This window comes from Zonotrichia albicollis, chromosome 17 (genome assembly GCF_047830755.1).
Source record: "Zonotrichia albicollis isolate bZonAlb1 chromosome 17, bZonAlb1.hap1, whole genome shotgun sequence".
Lineage (NCBI taxonomy): Eukaryota > Metazoa > Chordata > Aves > Passeriformes > Passerellidae > Zonotrichia > Zonotrichia albicollis.
Genome location: NC_133835.1, coordinates 11285980 through 11302116, shown reverse-complemented (window position 1 = coordinate 11302116; position 16137 = coordinate 11285980). Strand labels below are relative to the sequence as shown.

The 16137-nt window shown below is 46.5% G+C and overlaps 1 protein-coding gene and 1 long non-coding RNA gene across 5 annotated transcripts in view; both read right to left on the bottom strand.

Annotated features, from left to right (window-relative positions):
• TAF4 (TATA-box binding protein associated factor 4) overlaps positions 1-3458 on the bottom strand; it is a 37063-nt gene extending 33605 nt beyond the window's left edge. The window contains exons 1-2 of one of the 2 annotated variants that reach the window (XR_012583043.1): positions 3082-3458; positions 60-1145 (exon numbers count right to left, since the gene is read on the bottom strand). Coding sequence is in view for 1 of the 2 variants with exons in the window: in XM_005489065.4 (XP_005489122.2) it covers positions 60-1145; positions 3082-3397 (1402 nt within the window). In the remaining variant the exon portion in view is untranslated. The remainder of the gene's footprint in view (positions 1-59; positions 1146-3081) is intronic. The other variant, XM_005489065.4, reaches the window with a different exon arrangement.
• Positions 3459-7066: 3608 nt separating this feature from the next.
• Positions 7067-16098, bottom strand: LOC113459529 (uncharacterized). Of its 3 annotated transcripts, none has more exons than XR_003380858.2 (4): positions 13722-16098; positions 10406-10647; positions 7759-7875; positions 7067-7353 (listed from the first exon to the last, which is right to left on the bottom strand). It is a non-coding gene; the product is annotated as an uncharacterized LOC113459529 (long non-coding RNA). The 3 variants fall into 3 exon arrangements; XR_003380857.2 differs by having other exon boundaries at positions 10406-14008; positions 14302-16098; XR_003380855.2 differs by having other exon boundaries at positions 10406-16098.
• Between the last annotated feature and the right edge of the window lie 39 nt (positions 16099-16137).

The following is a 16137-nucleotide window of genomic DNA, read 5'->3' as shown; positions in this document are numbered from 1 at the left end:
TCCTTCCTCCCTGCAAGATAGACACTTCCAAAATAAAACTCCTCAATCCTCTGACTTACCTGGTGGTAACTGAAAATTCTGAATGTTAGTCGGATTCTGAGGTGGCTGAGGCAAACGAGGTGCTAAAACTGTAGGAGTCAAAGTTGCTCTGATTCCACTCGTAGTTGGTGTTGGAGTCCTTGGCAGACTTTGTGCCACTGTGTTGGCAGTGCCTTTAGCCATTCCTGTGGGGGTGCCAGGAGCTGCAGGAGGTATCCCACCAGGATTGGGAGCAACATTGGAGAGCCCAGCTTGCATAGTTTGCCCAATAATCATGTTACCCCCTGTAGTACTGGGCTGGCCAGCAGTAGCCAGCGTCTGCTGTTGGGACACTGCCTGCACTATAGTTTTAGGAGACTCAGATTTGATGACCTGCGTGGCAGGAGCTGCTGGCACACTGGAACCAGACTGGCTGTTCACAAGCGACGTCTGGAGGGAAACTCCAGATCCCACAGTGGCTGTGGCAACAGCAGGAAAACTCCCCACACTGATGGTTGAATTGATCACAGTATTGCTCCCGTTCTGAGTGGCTGCAGCAGCTGCAGCCACCGTGGGTCCTGCAGTGTGGATGGGGGGCCTCACCAGCGTCACCGTGGGCGCCCCGGCGCCGACGCTGGCGGGCGGCTGCGAGGAGATCACTGTGGGCGAGGAGGACGCAGAGGACACAGCAGTGTTAAGGAAAGAAGTCTGGATGACAGTGTTAGAAGCTGAGGGTAAAACAGCATTGACAGCGTTTCCTTTCCCCACGGATCCGGGTCCATTGTTAACGAGAGGGGCGACAGCAGGTGCAGGAGCGGGGTTGGCAGTCACAGGAGTCCCAGAGAAAGCAGCACTTCCTGTGTGGTGAGAGTTCATCACCACGTTACTCCCATTCAAAGTCTGCACCGTCGTGGTCCCGATCTTGCCATTCCTGGTGGACAAGGCAGTTGCCATGGTGCTGATAACCACCGATTTGCCCTGACTGAGGGTCCCTGGAGCAGCAGTGACTTCAGATCCTCCTGCTGCTGCAGTGGTGGTGCTGGTGCTCGTTGTGGTGGCTCCATCCAGAGCTGAAGTCTGGGACCTGGTGTTATGATTAATAACACCCCCCTGCACTCCTCCTGCCCCTGCAAAACAACAGCGAGGTTAAACACAGCGAATGAGCAAGAAGAGAAGTCCAGCAAAGACAGAATGTTCTCCCTTATCACCAGGTCTTCTCCATCTCCCAAGCTGCCTGCCTGGAGCCAGGAAAACAGGACAGAGTACAAACTGAACATGGCTTTGAATGCGTTATCTTAAAGCCTCCAATATCCCACCAAAGACTGGCAGACCCAGCATTAACTGTAACGCCCCTGCTTTTGACACTACAGTACAGAACAGGGAAAACAGATTTAACATGAACCAAGGGAAGTAAGAAGATATCTAAGACCTCCTCCCCATTCTGGACCCTGACATCCCATTTAGAAACAGGACTGCAACTTCAAGGGGGGGAAATGGCCACGGAAAACACATTATTAAGACATATTCCCTATACCCAGCACACATTACTCTCTAATCCTGTCATCTCCTACAAAGTAAGTCAGTCAGATCAGGAGGCTCAACAACAGCAAAATAGGAAAAGTGAAAGGAAAGAAAAACATCAGCCTGGCAAGATAAGAAGTACTGCAAGGCCTGGAGCAGGTTTCTAGAAGACCCCTCTTCCTTGCTGCAGAATTTGTTCCAACGGATCTGAAGTTCCCACAGCCCCAGATAGTTTAAATAAATAAATAAATAAAAAGCAAAGCTGGTTTTCAGAAGGGACAAGATGATGTAGCTTCTTGTCCTGAATAATCCTCATGCCCCTTGATAAGGCCTGGTGTTAGCACAAGTACAATCACACACAGTCCAGGTCCTGGCCCTAAGGAGACAGAAATGGGAAAAGAATAGTGACAGGCAGACACTGAGATGCACATTATAAGGGGTCAAGGAGATCCTCCTAGAAGAGCTTCATCAATCATAACAGACGGTCTGTAGTATCTTCTTACACTTCAGCAAGACAAAATCAAAAATAAAAAAGGGGGGGAGGGGAGGAATTGCAGAGAGATTCTGGGGAGACATTTCTTTCAATCCCCCTGAAAAACAGCTTCCCTCCATTCCCACGCAGCGAGCCCTCGGTCCCAGCCTTCACACTGCCCCCCTCCAAGGCTCACAAGACGAAGGGGGGAATATTCCCAGGCAGCTCCGGGGGTGGGAGAAGGCGCTGTGCAAGGTGGGGTGTTGTGGCCTGAATTCCCCCCCTTGCCGGGACCCGGCGTTGTGACTGCCCCCCCTTGAGGGCAGAGGAGGAATGGGAGGTCCCCGTGCCCCCTCCAAGCCCCTGGAACAAGGGAGGGGGTGCGGGGGGAATATCAAGGCAGGCAGATATGGGGGGGAAGCATTTTGAGGGACTTCCTCCCCTTGAAATCCCCCCTCGCTTCCTCCTCTACAGGAAATAGGTGTCATGATTAATAACACCCCCTTCCACTTCAGCAACAGCGAAGGGGGAGGGGAAGGAGCATTTACACAGACAGCTAAGGCGGCATTATCAAGAGGGAATCCCCCCCATAACCTCCACCCCTGGAAAGGGAAGGGGAGCAATCACAGGCGGCATGGGAGGCACAGCCATGACCAAGGGGGTGGGCTCTGCCTCCTTCAGTCCCCGAGATTAACAGAGCCCTTTTACACTCCGGCAACAAGGGCAGGAAAAGCAGAGGGGACCGGCAGAGTCACGGACGGGCACTGCCGGCTCCTTCTGCGGGGCGGCTGCCCCCACACATGATCCAACACCCTCGAGTAAGCACGGGCGAGGAGGGAAAATAAAGGGGAGGGAGCAGAGGCGCGGATACACACCGAGGGGGCATGATGAGGGGAGGCTCTCCCCCGTATGATCGATACCACCCTTTGCACTCCCGCTCCTGCCACAACGAGAAGGAGGAGAGAGGGAAAAGGGGGGAAAGCAGTGAGGGAAGGAGGCAGCGGGAGCTGGGGAGTGGGGGGAGGGGAGGGCCCCTCTCCCTCAGAGCCCCCCACCCCTGCCCACGTTACCTGCTTTTGTGATCTCTGGGGCACTCAGTCCCATCTTGCTGCCGCTGCTGCTCTCTGTTTGGGCATTAGCATTGCCTCCTACTACTACTCCTCCAGGGCTGGGGCTAGGGCTGCTGCTGCTACTGCTGCTGCTCACAACATGGTTCCCTAGCAGCCCCCCAGCGGCCCTTAGGGGCTCCTGCGCCTTGTGGTGCTGGTGGTGGTGGCCGGAGGCCGCCAGCTGGGACTCCAGGGAGCCCACCAGGTCGCTCACCACCTTCTCATCCACCTCCGTGTTCAGGAAAACCTCATCCAGCAGATCCGAGCCCGCCGCCATCTTTTTTTCGGAGGGTTCCTGTGAGCGGCTCCCTCCTCCCCCCCCTCCCCTCTCACGGCTCCCTCCTCCCCCCGCCCCGCTCACACTCGGCCCCCCCGCCCAACAGCGCACGCGCGAGCGCCCGGCCCGCACATCACCGGCCGGGCAGGGATTCCGCCCGCCGCTGATTGGCCGGCGCCCGCGCTATAAAAGGCCGTGCAAATGGCTGCGAACGCTTAGTTGGGAGTCGGGCGGCGGCGGCGGCCCCCCGGCGGCCGCGGGCGGGCGGGGGCTGCGGCCCCTCGGTGCGGCCGCGCCGCGGCTGCGGGGGGTTCGGGAACCGCGCGGGGCGGCGGGGGCGGCCGCGGCCGCCGGCGGCTCTTTGTCTGCCTCGGCCCAAAATGGCTGCATGTTTTCCCTGCTGCTCTCTGCGTCCGGGTCTCCCCCGCCGGCGCGAGTCTGAAGGGCGCCCCGCACCTGTGCCAGCTGCGTGTAACTGATCCACCGGCGGGGCGGGCGGGGCACACGCCCAGCCCCGGGCGGGGGCAGCGGGCGAGGAGGAGCCCCCGCGCCTGCCTCCCTCCCGCCGCCGCCGGCGGGGCCAGCCGGGGGCTGCAGCCCCTCGGTGCGGCCGGGCCGCGGGGGCGGGCGCGGGGCGCGGTCTGACTCAGCACGGCCGGGGCCAGCTCCGGGAAAGCGCGCCCGGCTGAGAGCCCAGCGCCGGGAAGGGAAAAGGAAGACGAGGGAGAGGGGAGGCGGGGGGGAAAAGAGAGGGAGACGGCAATTTTGAACGGTCCAGTCGCAGCTGCGAGCCGGCACGGCGGGGCGATCCCCGCCCGTGTGTCAGCCCGCGTTACACCCCCGCCGCCGCTTAACCCTTGGGGGAGAGCCGCGCTGCGCAGCGGCGCTCGGCGGGGAGCGCGGCCCGGCCCGGCCGGCGCCGGCTGCAGGTGGACATGATCGCTTACAGGAGGCGCCTGCACTTTGACCTTGTTGTGCAACCATCATAAAGGAAGTAAATAATGTAAAAATACAACCCGCCTTTCAATAAATGCGCTCTTCTGCCAGGCGTTGTTTCCACAGAAAACTGTATTACCAGATGCAATTGAAACAATATTATCAGATGGTACAATTTATCTTTCACAGAACAGAATTATAGAATCATCAAGGTTGGAAGAGACCTTTAAGATCAAGTCCAACTGCACTGCCACTGTAACCCTTAAAGCACTAAATCACATCTCCCAGCACCAGATCCAGATGCCTCTTAAACACCTGCAGGGGTGGTGACTCCACCACCTCTCTGGGCAACTTATTCCAATGCCTGATTTAACTTAACTTTCAAGTTTTAAGGGGTAGCAAGCTTAAAATAGCACCTCTTATATCACGATTTTAAAATAAGCTTTGCTGTTATGTTTTGGGAATGGGCAGCATTAGAGCCTGGAGCTCTGTTGTAGTGGGATGGGCTGAGCACCTGCTGGTTGATGATTCTGGGGAATTGACTGGCCTGAAAGCTGCTGCCTGGAGGAACAAGTGCCATTTTTTATCTATGAAAAGGAGATCACTTTAAATATGTCCTAGTTTTCTCTACATAGGGTTGCCCAGATGTGAGTGTCAGCTCTTCCCCCATTGCACATTTGTGGTGATCACTAAACTTGCAGTACTCTAACATGAATTAAATTGATCTGCTTGACAGTCGACCCCATGAGCAATGGGAACAGTGCTCAAGTACTGTCCAGTTCTCACCCTGTCCCCAAATATGCAAGTATACCTGCTAGGGAGAAGCTGTTTGCCAAAAATTCCCATAGAAACTGATGTGTATTTGCTCTTAACATACAGGCCCCAAAGAATAGAGCAAATACCTTTAAATCAAAAATCCTAGAAGTTTAGCTCATAGTGAGGGATATTACTCTTCTAGTTTCTAAGTTCTCTTCTCACCTGCACTAGGCTTTGGCTGATAACTAAAAATTACAATGTTAAGCCTTTCCCAGAGCTCTGCTCACTTACCCCTGTGGCATCACCCCGAGAGACTGCCTACATCCTCTGAATTTCATATTAATATTTTATTCTTGTACTTAAATGCTTTTCTCAGTCATCACTTGAAACTCAAGGGTGAACAAGAAACTGCCCTTTTCATCTGTATGAATTTTAACTCCCATTTTATCAATTTTTGACAAATTACAGTGCTGCAAAGTAGATGTGATTTTGCAGACACCACTGCAGGTCATGTTACCCTTTTCTTACAAGACAGAAATGCTGCTTTGAGCAGGGCAGTCCCAACCTCTTTGCTGCTGCCTCAGTCAAGCACGTTGCTAGTTTTAGCTATGGTGAAATTCCATAAGCAACATACCAAAGAACTCTCTGGAATAGAAGCCTGGGCACATTCCCTACCCAGCAGAAGAGTTAATCAGCTGCTCAAATGATTTATTAAGGGTGAAAAAGCTTGACTTAAACTAAGCCAGCCTAAAGGTGGAGAGTGGCTGAAAGACTTTCTTTGATGGCATCCAGCCAGGGCACAGCCCCATGCTGGGCCACAGTGCCCGAGGAACAGGGGAGGAAGAGATGGAGGATGTTATCAGGTGGCAGCAGCAGTGAGCATGGAGGGGCAGAGCAGCCTGCATTCCTGCCCTGCTCTCATTCTAGGACAGCTTGAATGTAGTTTACAGATGCCTACAAAACTAGAAATAAAAACCTCGAAATCTTCACGTCCTCATTCTAACACTCTCTTTAGTGTACCATATGGCACATCTACCATATTAGGTAAACAACTTTACAAAATTACAAGAGCAACTGAGATTCATTACAACTTGTGCATTATAAGTGTGTAGGACCCATTACTGAATAATTTATCTTTTCATACACTCTGTCTATTGTTTGACGTTGGAAGTAAGTTTCTAGACTGAATTCTTCAGCCCAGGGATTCCAGCTCCTCTCTGCTGTACTACTCCATTTTAAATGATACAAAAAAAGAAACTTGCACAGGAATTCTAGGAATGGAGTACAGGTAATTATTAGTGCTGGTGTAGAAATAGTCAAACTCGATATACAGTGAATGCTGTGGATTTCACCCATCAGTTACATCAAAAGATCTTGAACATTACAGGCACATGTGGGTTCTCTGCTCAAAGAGCAGAAGCTAGCAGGAGCTATCCAGAAAAAATGGAGAATTGTCAGTTCCTTTAACCTCCTTCCTTTATATTATTATGTATTATTATTCCCTTTATATTATTATATATTATTATTTAAAATACTTGATTCCCCCCTAGATCTACAATGTAGATCATGATACAGAGACTGTCTCAGGTTAAGGTAATGCCATTCTCCTTCTGTTTGTTTTCTAAAAATGAAGTTAGTCTAGAACTCATTACAGAAACATCTGACAGAGGTATGGATTGGGGTGACAAGGGACAGAACAGAGAAGCCTATGGATGGTTTTAGTCTTAACTGAACCATCAGAAGACTAAAGGCCCATCAATAAATAGATTAAAGACTTATTGTTTTGATGGGTGATTTTTTGCTCTTCTTTCCTGCCCCTCACCCAGGATCATTTGAAACACTGAAAGGTGGCATTTAACCAGTAACACCTTGATTTCAAAAGTTCAGTGAAATAAGATGGCAAAATTCACACTTGTGTCAGTTTCCACTGGAAATTGTTCAGCAAAACCAAAATTTTGGGTTCATTCATAAAGCTGCTCTAACCTTATAGCCAGTATCCCTCCCTACCTTTCTGCCTTGTACACCATTTCCTTTTTTTTTTCCTTTTGGAGGAGCACAGGAGTTCAATGGATAATTTGGAAAGTAGAGAGTGTTAGGAGCAAAGGAATGAAGTCTTGGCTGGAGATGATGCAGTTCTGTGCAGAAGCTCCCCATTGGTAACCTTGGGGAATCTGTGTGCTGATTCTTCTGCAAACGGGTGTCAGTCTCCACTAGCAAGGGATCAGCAAAAGCAGCAAGACTTCATTTGCATCCAGAATGCAAATCTATAGGAAAAATATTCCTGGTTTAAGTATTTTTCTTTAAGAGCAAATGCAGTTTTACTCCAGACATGGACAAGTAAGCAAATAAAGCAACTTCAGTGCTCCTTGAAGTCTATGTTCTTGACTGTCTTCTCCCTGAAATCTCAAAATATTGTTAAAGTCTTGATCTTCAACTCATCCCATGTACTTCAGTTGTCCTTAGGTGAATCCCTGAAGAAGTCTAATGCTCCTAATAGGGATTAATATTCATAATTAGGGTATCTCCTAATAGGGATTAATATTAATAATTAAGTATGGTATGCTGCAGGAAAATGTCTTAACCCTTGCACTGTAAAATAAAAAGAGGTGAACAATAGATTTGGACAGCAACAGTACAATCCCTTTTTCTTTTATGATAATTATACTTACCCATATTTCCACTGAAGAACAGTGTCTGTCCTCATGGTACTGGACTGTTTCTGCCAGCCACAGAAGCTCCAGCCCTGTGCTGCAATTCAGTGTTCTGGACAGAAGCCTCACATGATGCTGCCAGGGAAGAGAAATGGCAAAAGCACCCACTTAAATAAGTGTTTGTATCTGCATAACAATTACTGGAACTCCAGAAGTAGAGCAGAAAATTATTAAATAAATACATTATGTGACAATTTAAGGGATATCCTCTCTTTAAAACCAAGGTATTTAACAATACCTAGTTGTTAATTAGGAAAGACATAGGAAATGTCTGTTACTTGTGAGCTTGGTTTTCAAACCAAAATGTTAGCTGAGCACACAACTGCCTTGGCAATCTCCTAAGCATTTCTGGGACAGAAGACTGTGCCTCCAGAACATGCTCCATGCCATTCCCACAGGAGTTATTCATGTGTGCCTCTCCTGAGGCATTCCAAAGTCCACGCAGCTCCACATCCGGCACCCCGAGGAAAACGCCCGGAGAATCCACTGTGGGATAAAGGATTATTGTTCCAAACCCTGCAAGGCTTTACAGCATCAAAGAGCTGGGGAAAACTTTTTCCCTCCCAGCTGCTCTTCATCTGGCTTGTCATGCTTGTTACTGCCAAGATAGGAATTATCAATACCCAGACTCATCTGTAAGGGAATTCTTAAGGAACTTTACTCATAGGAGAAAATGAAAGTTTCTAAGCACACACCCCAGCAGCTAACAGAGATTTCTAAAGCAAATCTTCTGAAGGGGATTACTAGCAAATGTCCAGAATTCTGTGTGTGGAAGAGACAAGCAGCAGAGATGTCAACTAAGATTTGTGTTTTATCTGTTCTGAAAAATTTCTTGTGTGAGCCTACATGATTCATTGGAAAAAGAAAAATACTATTAGAAGATTAGAGGTCCTTCTGGTCACTACAACCAGCTTCAGTTATTTCACATATTTTGAATTTAGCAAATGATTAGAACTGACTGGGCAAAATGAAAATGCTTTCCTCTCTAAGTAAATTAAAGGACTTTTGGAAAATTGAATCACTATTTCCAAGACAGAATATGTCAAGAAAATGTGCCTACTGATGGGTCTCATTACTGGAAATCCAATTTGCACATTTTACAGTCAGGATTTGTTAGAATATGTTTGAAATATTTCTTTTTAGAGAAAGGTGACTTTGGCAGGTTTGCTTCAATTTTTCTGTGAGTCTTTGTGAGCTCAGTATGATCCTTCTAGAGATGTTTTATCAACAGTTTATCCTCAGACAATATAATGGTACATGATACCATGGATATTCCAGTAATGGATTCCTGCCCTCTCTTGATTCAGAGCTGGACACATCTAACAATTGACCAATTATGGTAATCAGTGTTCTGATTACCATACTGGTCACTGGCCTTCAAAAATACATAAATAAAAATAAGTGAAAGAACCAAAGATGAATCTTCATCCTGTTTGTTCTTGGTCAGTGCCAGGACCAGGTACAGCCAATGCCACATCAGCTGTGAAACAGCAGTTGCTGCAGATGAAAACATTTGTCCTATGGAATTTCATATCACAATGCCTAGGGAATGTGACTTACTTTATCTAAATCATTCAATAGCCCCATAGTTCTTCTCTTTTAAGATAGAGGAGTATTTCAAAAGAAGATTTTGTGTGTGCCTCAATGCACACTTTTTAGGTCAACAATAATATCAAATAAAACTAACAGGCTGTAAAGTTGGTAAAACTTTCAGCACATGTTCAATATATAGGGCAAAATCCAGATTCTTTTACATTTGAACTGGAAGAATAATCACGTGTACAAGCAGTTCTGAAAGTCATCTTAAGATGACAAAAATGGCTAAATTATTTCCCTTACTCCATTTCTAGTTCACAGTCTGTCAAATGCTCTTACCAAGCCTTAGGAGACAACAGAATTCCTGAGCAACCTCAGTGAGATTATAAAGAAAACAGATATAAGAGACACTGAATTGGAAAGCCAGTGTAGACAGAAGAGGTATAAAAACATCATTTACAGAAAGAAAAAAAAAAAAAAAAGAAACCAGTCCAGTACAGGAGGTTTGTTTTGGTTGTAATAAAATGAGATTTTATCTAAACTTTTTGTGGATTTGGAATGCAGAAAGTATGTAAGGAAGATTTTGCCGAGTTTTTGTTTTGTTTTTTTCTTTAATGACTCCTCTGTAATAACTGATTAAAATAAATCATGCCATAGCTTCCTTATTGAGCTGTCTCAGACTTAATGAAAACACAGCTAGAAAGGTTATTAGATGAGTTTATTTTTTTTCTGGATCCTCCAGCAGTCTAAATAGTTAAGGAGATAATTCCAGACTCTAGGTTACTTTTTTACACTACCTAAAATATATTATCATTATTAGAGTGAGTTCTGGAATTGCCCCTATTCCTTTAACAAGCCCATTTTGGAAACTGCAAACAAATCTAATAACTCAGTTAAATATGGGATGTGTTCCCATAGTTGCCTGAAGAAACTAGTGCATGTTTTGAAGCAAGTCAGAGAAAGATTTTATCTCTTAAAAGACAAGATGGGCAAAATTTCCAGCCCAAAGGAAATGACACACCTGGATGTAGGGCCAAGGGATGTTTTGTTTTTCCTTATTGTAACCTACCTTTGTTTGTTTGGGCTACCTTGCAGTATTCCTCCAACACCATACAAGTACAACAAAGCTGCTGTCACTTTCTTCAGACCTGTTCATGCTCCAAATTAAACTTGCACAAACCTTTTGTCTCCAAAATGTCCTACTAGCAACTGTATGTCCCAAACAGCCTTTGGAAGTTTGGCACAGGGGATGTCATAGGCAGAGTAAATGCTGAGTAAAATACAGAGTCCAAGATGAAAATGTGAAGTGCCCTGGAAAACAATTAAACATATTAATCAGAATGAAATGAAAAAATTGAAAAGCCAAATCTCTTTTTTAGTTACTTTACAGGGAAAAAAACCACTGTGGTTTAAAAGTGCACTAAATATCAAACAAACACCTTGTCATACATGAAGTGATGGAGAAATGAGGTATGAGGCACAAATGATGCAAAGGCTTTGGAACAGTGAATGTCAGAGTTGTCACGTGTTTGTGAAAAGTGTGTACACAAATACTACAGTGGTAAGGAGAACAAAGAAGGAGATTAAATCCCAGTTTATTGTTGTACAAAAATTAATGACTTCCTGAAACTGCACTAAAATCCTATTGCTATGAATTACTGTACCATTCTTGGTATCTTTAGCCTGAACCTGAATTAAAACCTGTAAACTTTCAACTCCAGAATCTCTTCAGTCTTATTTTAAGAAGGAAAATAACCAAGATAAATGAAGAACACCCTAGAAGATAAAACAATGACTAATAATTCATATCCTCAAAGGCATTTCTGAAACATGACTTTTAAAACAAGTCCAGGAACAATTCAAGCCATGAAAGCTGCAGCAGATGTTGTGCAGGGAAAGAGCAGCACACTGCCAAGGCTGGTAAAATGATCCCTCACCTCACTGAACAGAAAGAAGCTCAATCTCCAACCCATTTGTAAACCAGGTAAGGAGGGGGAGATTCTTTGGCTGAGAAGAATGAATGCAAATGAGATCTCTGAGCTAAAACATCTCATAAAGAACTCTCTCCTCTGTGTTCTCAGCCCAGTGATGTACATTATTGCCCTATGGTTTGATTTGCACAGCAAGAGCTGTGCAGCTGGGTCTTGCTTCAACCCCACTGAAGCCTCAGTGCCAAGGAAACAGTGCTCAGTACTGATGGCTGGAATGTGTTCCAGAGTTTGGAGAGAGAAAAGTCCAGAGAGGGAAGGAGGAGCCCTTAAAGAAACATTGCTGTCAACCTTTCTGGAATTTTAGCCAAACCCAGATTTCTGTCCAGGGAATGGTGACATTTTCTGGTCTGCAATATCCAGGGCTCTGCAGTGTGTTTTGTACTCTGAAAACCATTCGATTTTGTTCAGAAAAGACTGGTCCCAGAGTGATGTATCAGGCTGCTCTCCCATCTGCTCCTTGGTTTCTCCTCTGAGACACTGTCAGGTGTCTCTGCTGTACCAAGTAGGTCAGTTGTGACTGGTTGTAGCTTGGGCTCTCTTCAGCCCAGAAGTAGATTTAATCATTGGTTATCACTGCAGCTCTTGAACCTCTCAGAAAGTTGGGCATGAAGCTCAATACACAGATTCTTATTCTCCCAATTAATGCATAAATGTGAACCTTTACAAAATCTTCCCCTCCTCTGCAGAATTTCATCCCTAAAAGCCAATTTTTTGCTTTCTTTCTCCATGTATTACTTCCTTTTTTTTTTTTTTCTTTCATTGCAGTGTGTCTTCAGTCCACCTTTTGCTCACTTCATGCCTGGAAGAACTTTATGAAATCCCACTTTTATCCCATGCCCTCATCAGTGCATCTGTGAGGATACACAGAGGTTTGCCATTCACTTCAGTGCAACACATTCCAAAGAAAAGCAGCCTATGCAGCAAAAAACCCAGTCAGAAACTTCTCCTAATGGAGCTTAGTATCCTAGGCACTGTTCAGTTCTCCCCCCTCTCCCAAACAGACAACTCTATCTCTTTATGCCCTAATTATTTCTAAACTTAGGTCTGAATCCTCTTACTCTTTTCAATGGGAGATAGATGCATAAATGCCTTTTTTAGAATGTGTCTGACTTAAAAAGTCTTCATCCTTCAACTTTTGTCACCCAACTGCAAACTTCAGCTTTGTCAACGTTTCTTGTATCACATACACTATCCATTTAACTGTCTTCATGAAAGGATCTCTGAAATTTATATCCAGCTTCCACATCTGTGAATAAATCACTACCTATCAGCCAGGATAACTTCATCTTGCCATTCAAGATCCAGAAAGCCTTGGTGTAAAAGGTACTTGCACTTCCTTAACTGCTCCATTCCCCAAAACTTCAATGACAAAGTGAACTGCAGGAGCAGGCAGGATTTTGGGCTGAGTTCTCAGTCTTATGTCTAGTACTGAGTGTGAGTTTTAGTCTCATTTCTATAAAGTAGACACTTTTTCCTGAGATGTAAGGCAAACTAATATCATGAAACACTATTTTCTCCATACATCATTGTATCTCTTTTTCTCAGATTGTGGGAAATTGAGAACTTGACAAAGCCCACATTATCTAAATACAGGTTACCAATTCTTCTATTTTTTCTACTTATCAATATTCCCAATGTTTGTTCTCCTTATTCCATTCTCCACCCCTCACTCTTCCCATCATTTTAGTTTCCTTCAGCTCAATTTACATGTTTTTTTCTTTATTCTACTTCATCAGCTTTTCTTTGTGTAGTGTAGACCCACTTACAAAAGTGGATCCTTTTATTCCTTCTCATCTTTTCTGTTTCTCCATCCTGTTCCAGTCCCTCCTTCATTCCTGCTCTCTTTTCTGCTGCCCATTCCCCACATGTCTACAGAACAGTGTCCTGTACTTGGTGGCTTTTCCCTCCTTCCCTGCAACAACCAAAATCTTATTTTGAAATTACTGCTCTAACATCTCTTCCTCTAGGGCTCAAACATTTCTCTCTTCCTTTGTACCACTTGTTTTGTTTGCCACACCCAAATTCAGATCTCTGTTCCATTTTCCATGCTTATTTATTTTCTTTCCTCCTTTTTTTTTTTTTTATTTTTGCCACTAACTGCAAAGGCATCCCATTGTCCCCAGGTGCAGGAGGTGATGCTTCAGCAGGCAGTGCCTGGCTCCCTTCCTCCAGCAGCTGGAGCTTGTTAGAGGGGTTCTGCCCACTGCTGCTCTGTGCTAAACTCTGCCACAACTCACCTGAGTCAGTTCAGCTCACATTTCCAGGGATGTGGCCATCATCCACCATAAAAGCTCTCTCTCACCATCACAGACCCCACAAATTCTCATCACTGCAGAAAGTCAGAGGTTTCTGGTTTACCTGCTATGAAATGTGCTTAGATACAAGGCTGCTTACCCTCTCAAATGCCTCCAGTTGCCTTCCAGCTGCCACGGGAGTCTCCTGAGTTCTGCCAACACAGGTTTTGCTGTAAATAATCAGCTTTGCAGTTCCATGGTGTGACTGTACCCTACCTGCACTCTCCAAGGACAACAGGTACCTGCAGTCCAAGTGGCTGTTGTGTGACTCCTGTGTCTGCTGTGATCAGGAGGTGCCTCTCTGCCAAATTTCTTCCTACAGCCATGATGAACTGCAGTCAGCATCTTCATACAGAGCCAAATGTTCCCTCTTCATATGAGGGATGCCTGGAACAGCACACTTGTCATGAATTTACACAGTGAGAGATGCTCTTTGCTTCCTCCTTTCAACACTTAGTGGATGAGGAACTGTATTTTTTAGCAGAATAAATAATACTAACAGGCCACTTAAAATGTCAGGTGTCATATTTCTTCTTGCTGATGGCTTGTTATCTCTGACTGTTGTCAAACACAAGATATTGAGGAAATTCATTACAATAAGAGTATCTTCCAGAAGCAGGCTGATTTATGGCCATGGTGATTATAACTAAAATTCTGTATGTTTGCATATCTCTCCTTACCAGTGTACAGGTCATGCCAGCTTGGTGTAGTTTTCATTTTCCACACTGCTTTAATTAGCCTTCCTGGAGGATCCACATCACTCTGTTGGTACGTGTGACTGTCTCTTTCTTCTCTAGTTTAAAAAGGAAAAAAAAAAGTGAAGGAATAAAACAATCATAATAATACCTTGTGTTGAATAAGGAACAAAGTACTGGAAGTTACAGGTGTTTATGAACCAGTGACATTTTGGTTTGCATAAAGAAAACAATAAACTGAGCTGCAAAACCTGGAGACCCATTTACTACTACAAAAGAAAATTTTAAGAATGGAAATAAGAATTGTCAATTTAAACATACTGTGGAGTTGGAAGATGAAGACCAAAAGAGGGAGTTCTGTTTCTCTACCTTTGGCTGCACTATTGACATAAGTTTTTCATTATAAATATTTTTTTGTGGCTGTCCCAAACAGTAACAGTTTTTCTAATTTTTTTTCTATTATTTCTTTCCCTATTATTTCTCCATTTAATCTTTTCTACAGTCAAAACTAGACACTCTTCATACAGAGGAACTAGAGGTGTTTTTTCATTAGGGAAGTTTCTAACCATCAATTTGCCCACTAAAGGGCACTGTTTACTGCAGCAAAAAAGGAATCTCTGCTTTCCCTCTCTAAGTTATACTTGAAGCTGAGCTCAAAATCTAAAAAGGCTGACTTTAAGGGCTGAGTTTCTTATTCAAAATCACTGCTTTTCCAATTAATATGTATTATTTTTTTACTTTGTATTTTTTAGGAACTCTATGCTAGAACAATTTAACAAGGAGAAGACTGCACGAGTGGAAAGGAAGCATCTGCCCTGTTCAGGCAGGGGAGATCTGCTCCTCAGGCTGTATAGACAGCATGAAGAGTAGCACATATATAAAATACATAACGTCACAGGGCAGACAGCTTGGGAGAACAGCCCTGCGAGCCATGGTGGGCAAGGACGCGGGGATGAACCTGTGGGTGCGTTCTCGCGTGTCGCTGTTGTATCGCTGATGGAACCAAGGCATGGGCGCCCGCAGCTCCAGCGAACCTCCCTGCTCTCAGACAATGGCTCCCGCTGCATTGTCCCCGGCTGCTGCCTTTGAATCTTATCGAGTCACACAAATTAGCGAGATCCGTGCACTCTGACCCGCTGCCCGAAACGCAACTGCCCTGCCTGATCCCCTCAGCCTCCGGCTGCTGAGTGATCTCCCCTCCGTGGCCATGGCTGCCAGATGTTGCCGCTTGTCTCTCATTGACCCGCAGATGGCCGGGGAGCCGGAGAGCTCCCGGGGGACGCCGCACGGAGTGGCCCCATCCTCCAGCTGCAGCCTGGCACGGGGTGACCGCGCCGGGGCGAGCCGAGCCGGGCCGGGTCACAGAACAAAGGAGCGGGGCGACCCGCACAGGGCAGGGCCCGCCGGGCACCCGCGGCTCTGCTGGAGGGAGAAGGGGCTTGGGCAGAGGCGGCCATGGTTGTTCCATGAGGGGAAGGCGATGGTCTCCTTCTCCCCGAGCTGCGCTGTGACAGCAGCTCTAGGACAGCGGAAAGGGGCAATGACACCCGGTTGAGAGGCAGTACCACACAAGGGGCAGTGGCACGGCCTCAGTGTCACAGAGCCGCCCTCAGTGCCACAAGGGGGGACACTGAAAGCCCTCAGCCACCCCCCGCCCCTCCCCGCGCGCTCCCCTCAGCCGCGACAGCGCGGGAAGCCAAGTGCGCGCGCGCTCCCGCCCCGCCCCTCCTGGCCCCGCCCCGCCCCGCGGCGCACGTGGCACCCTCGCCCGCGCTGGTCACGTGACGCGGGCCCCGGGTGTTCCCCCTCCGCCCCTCCCCG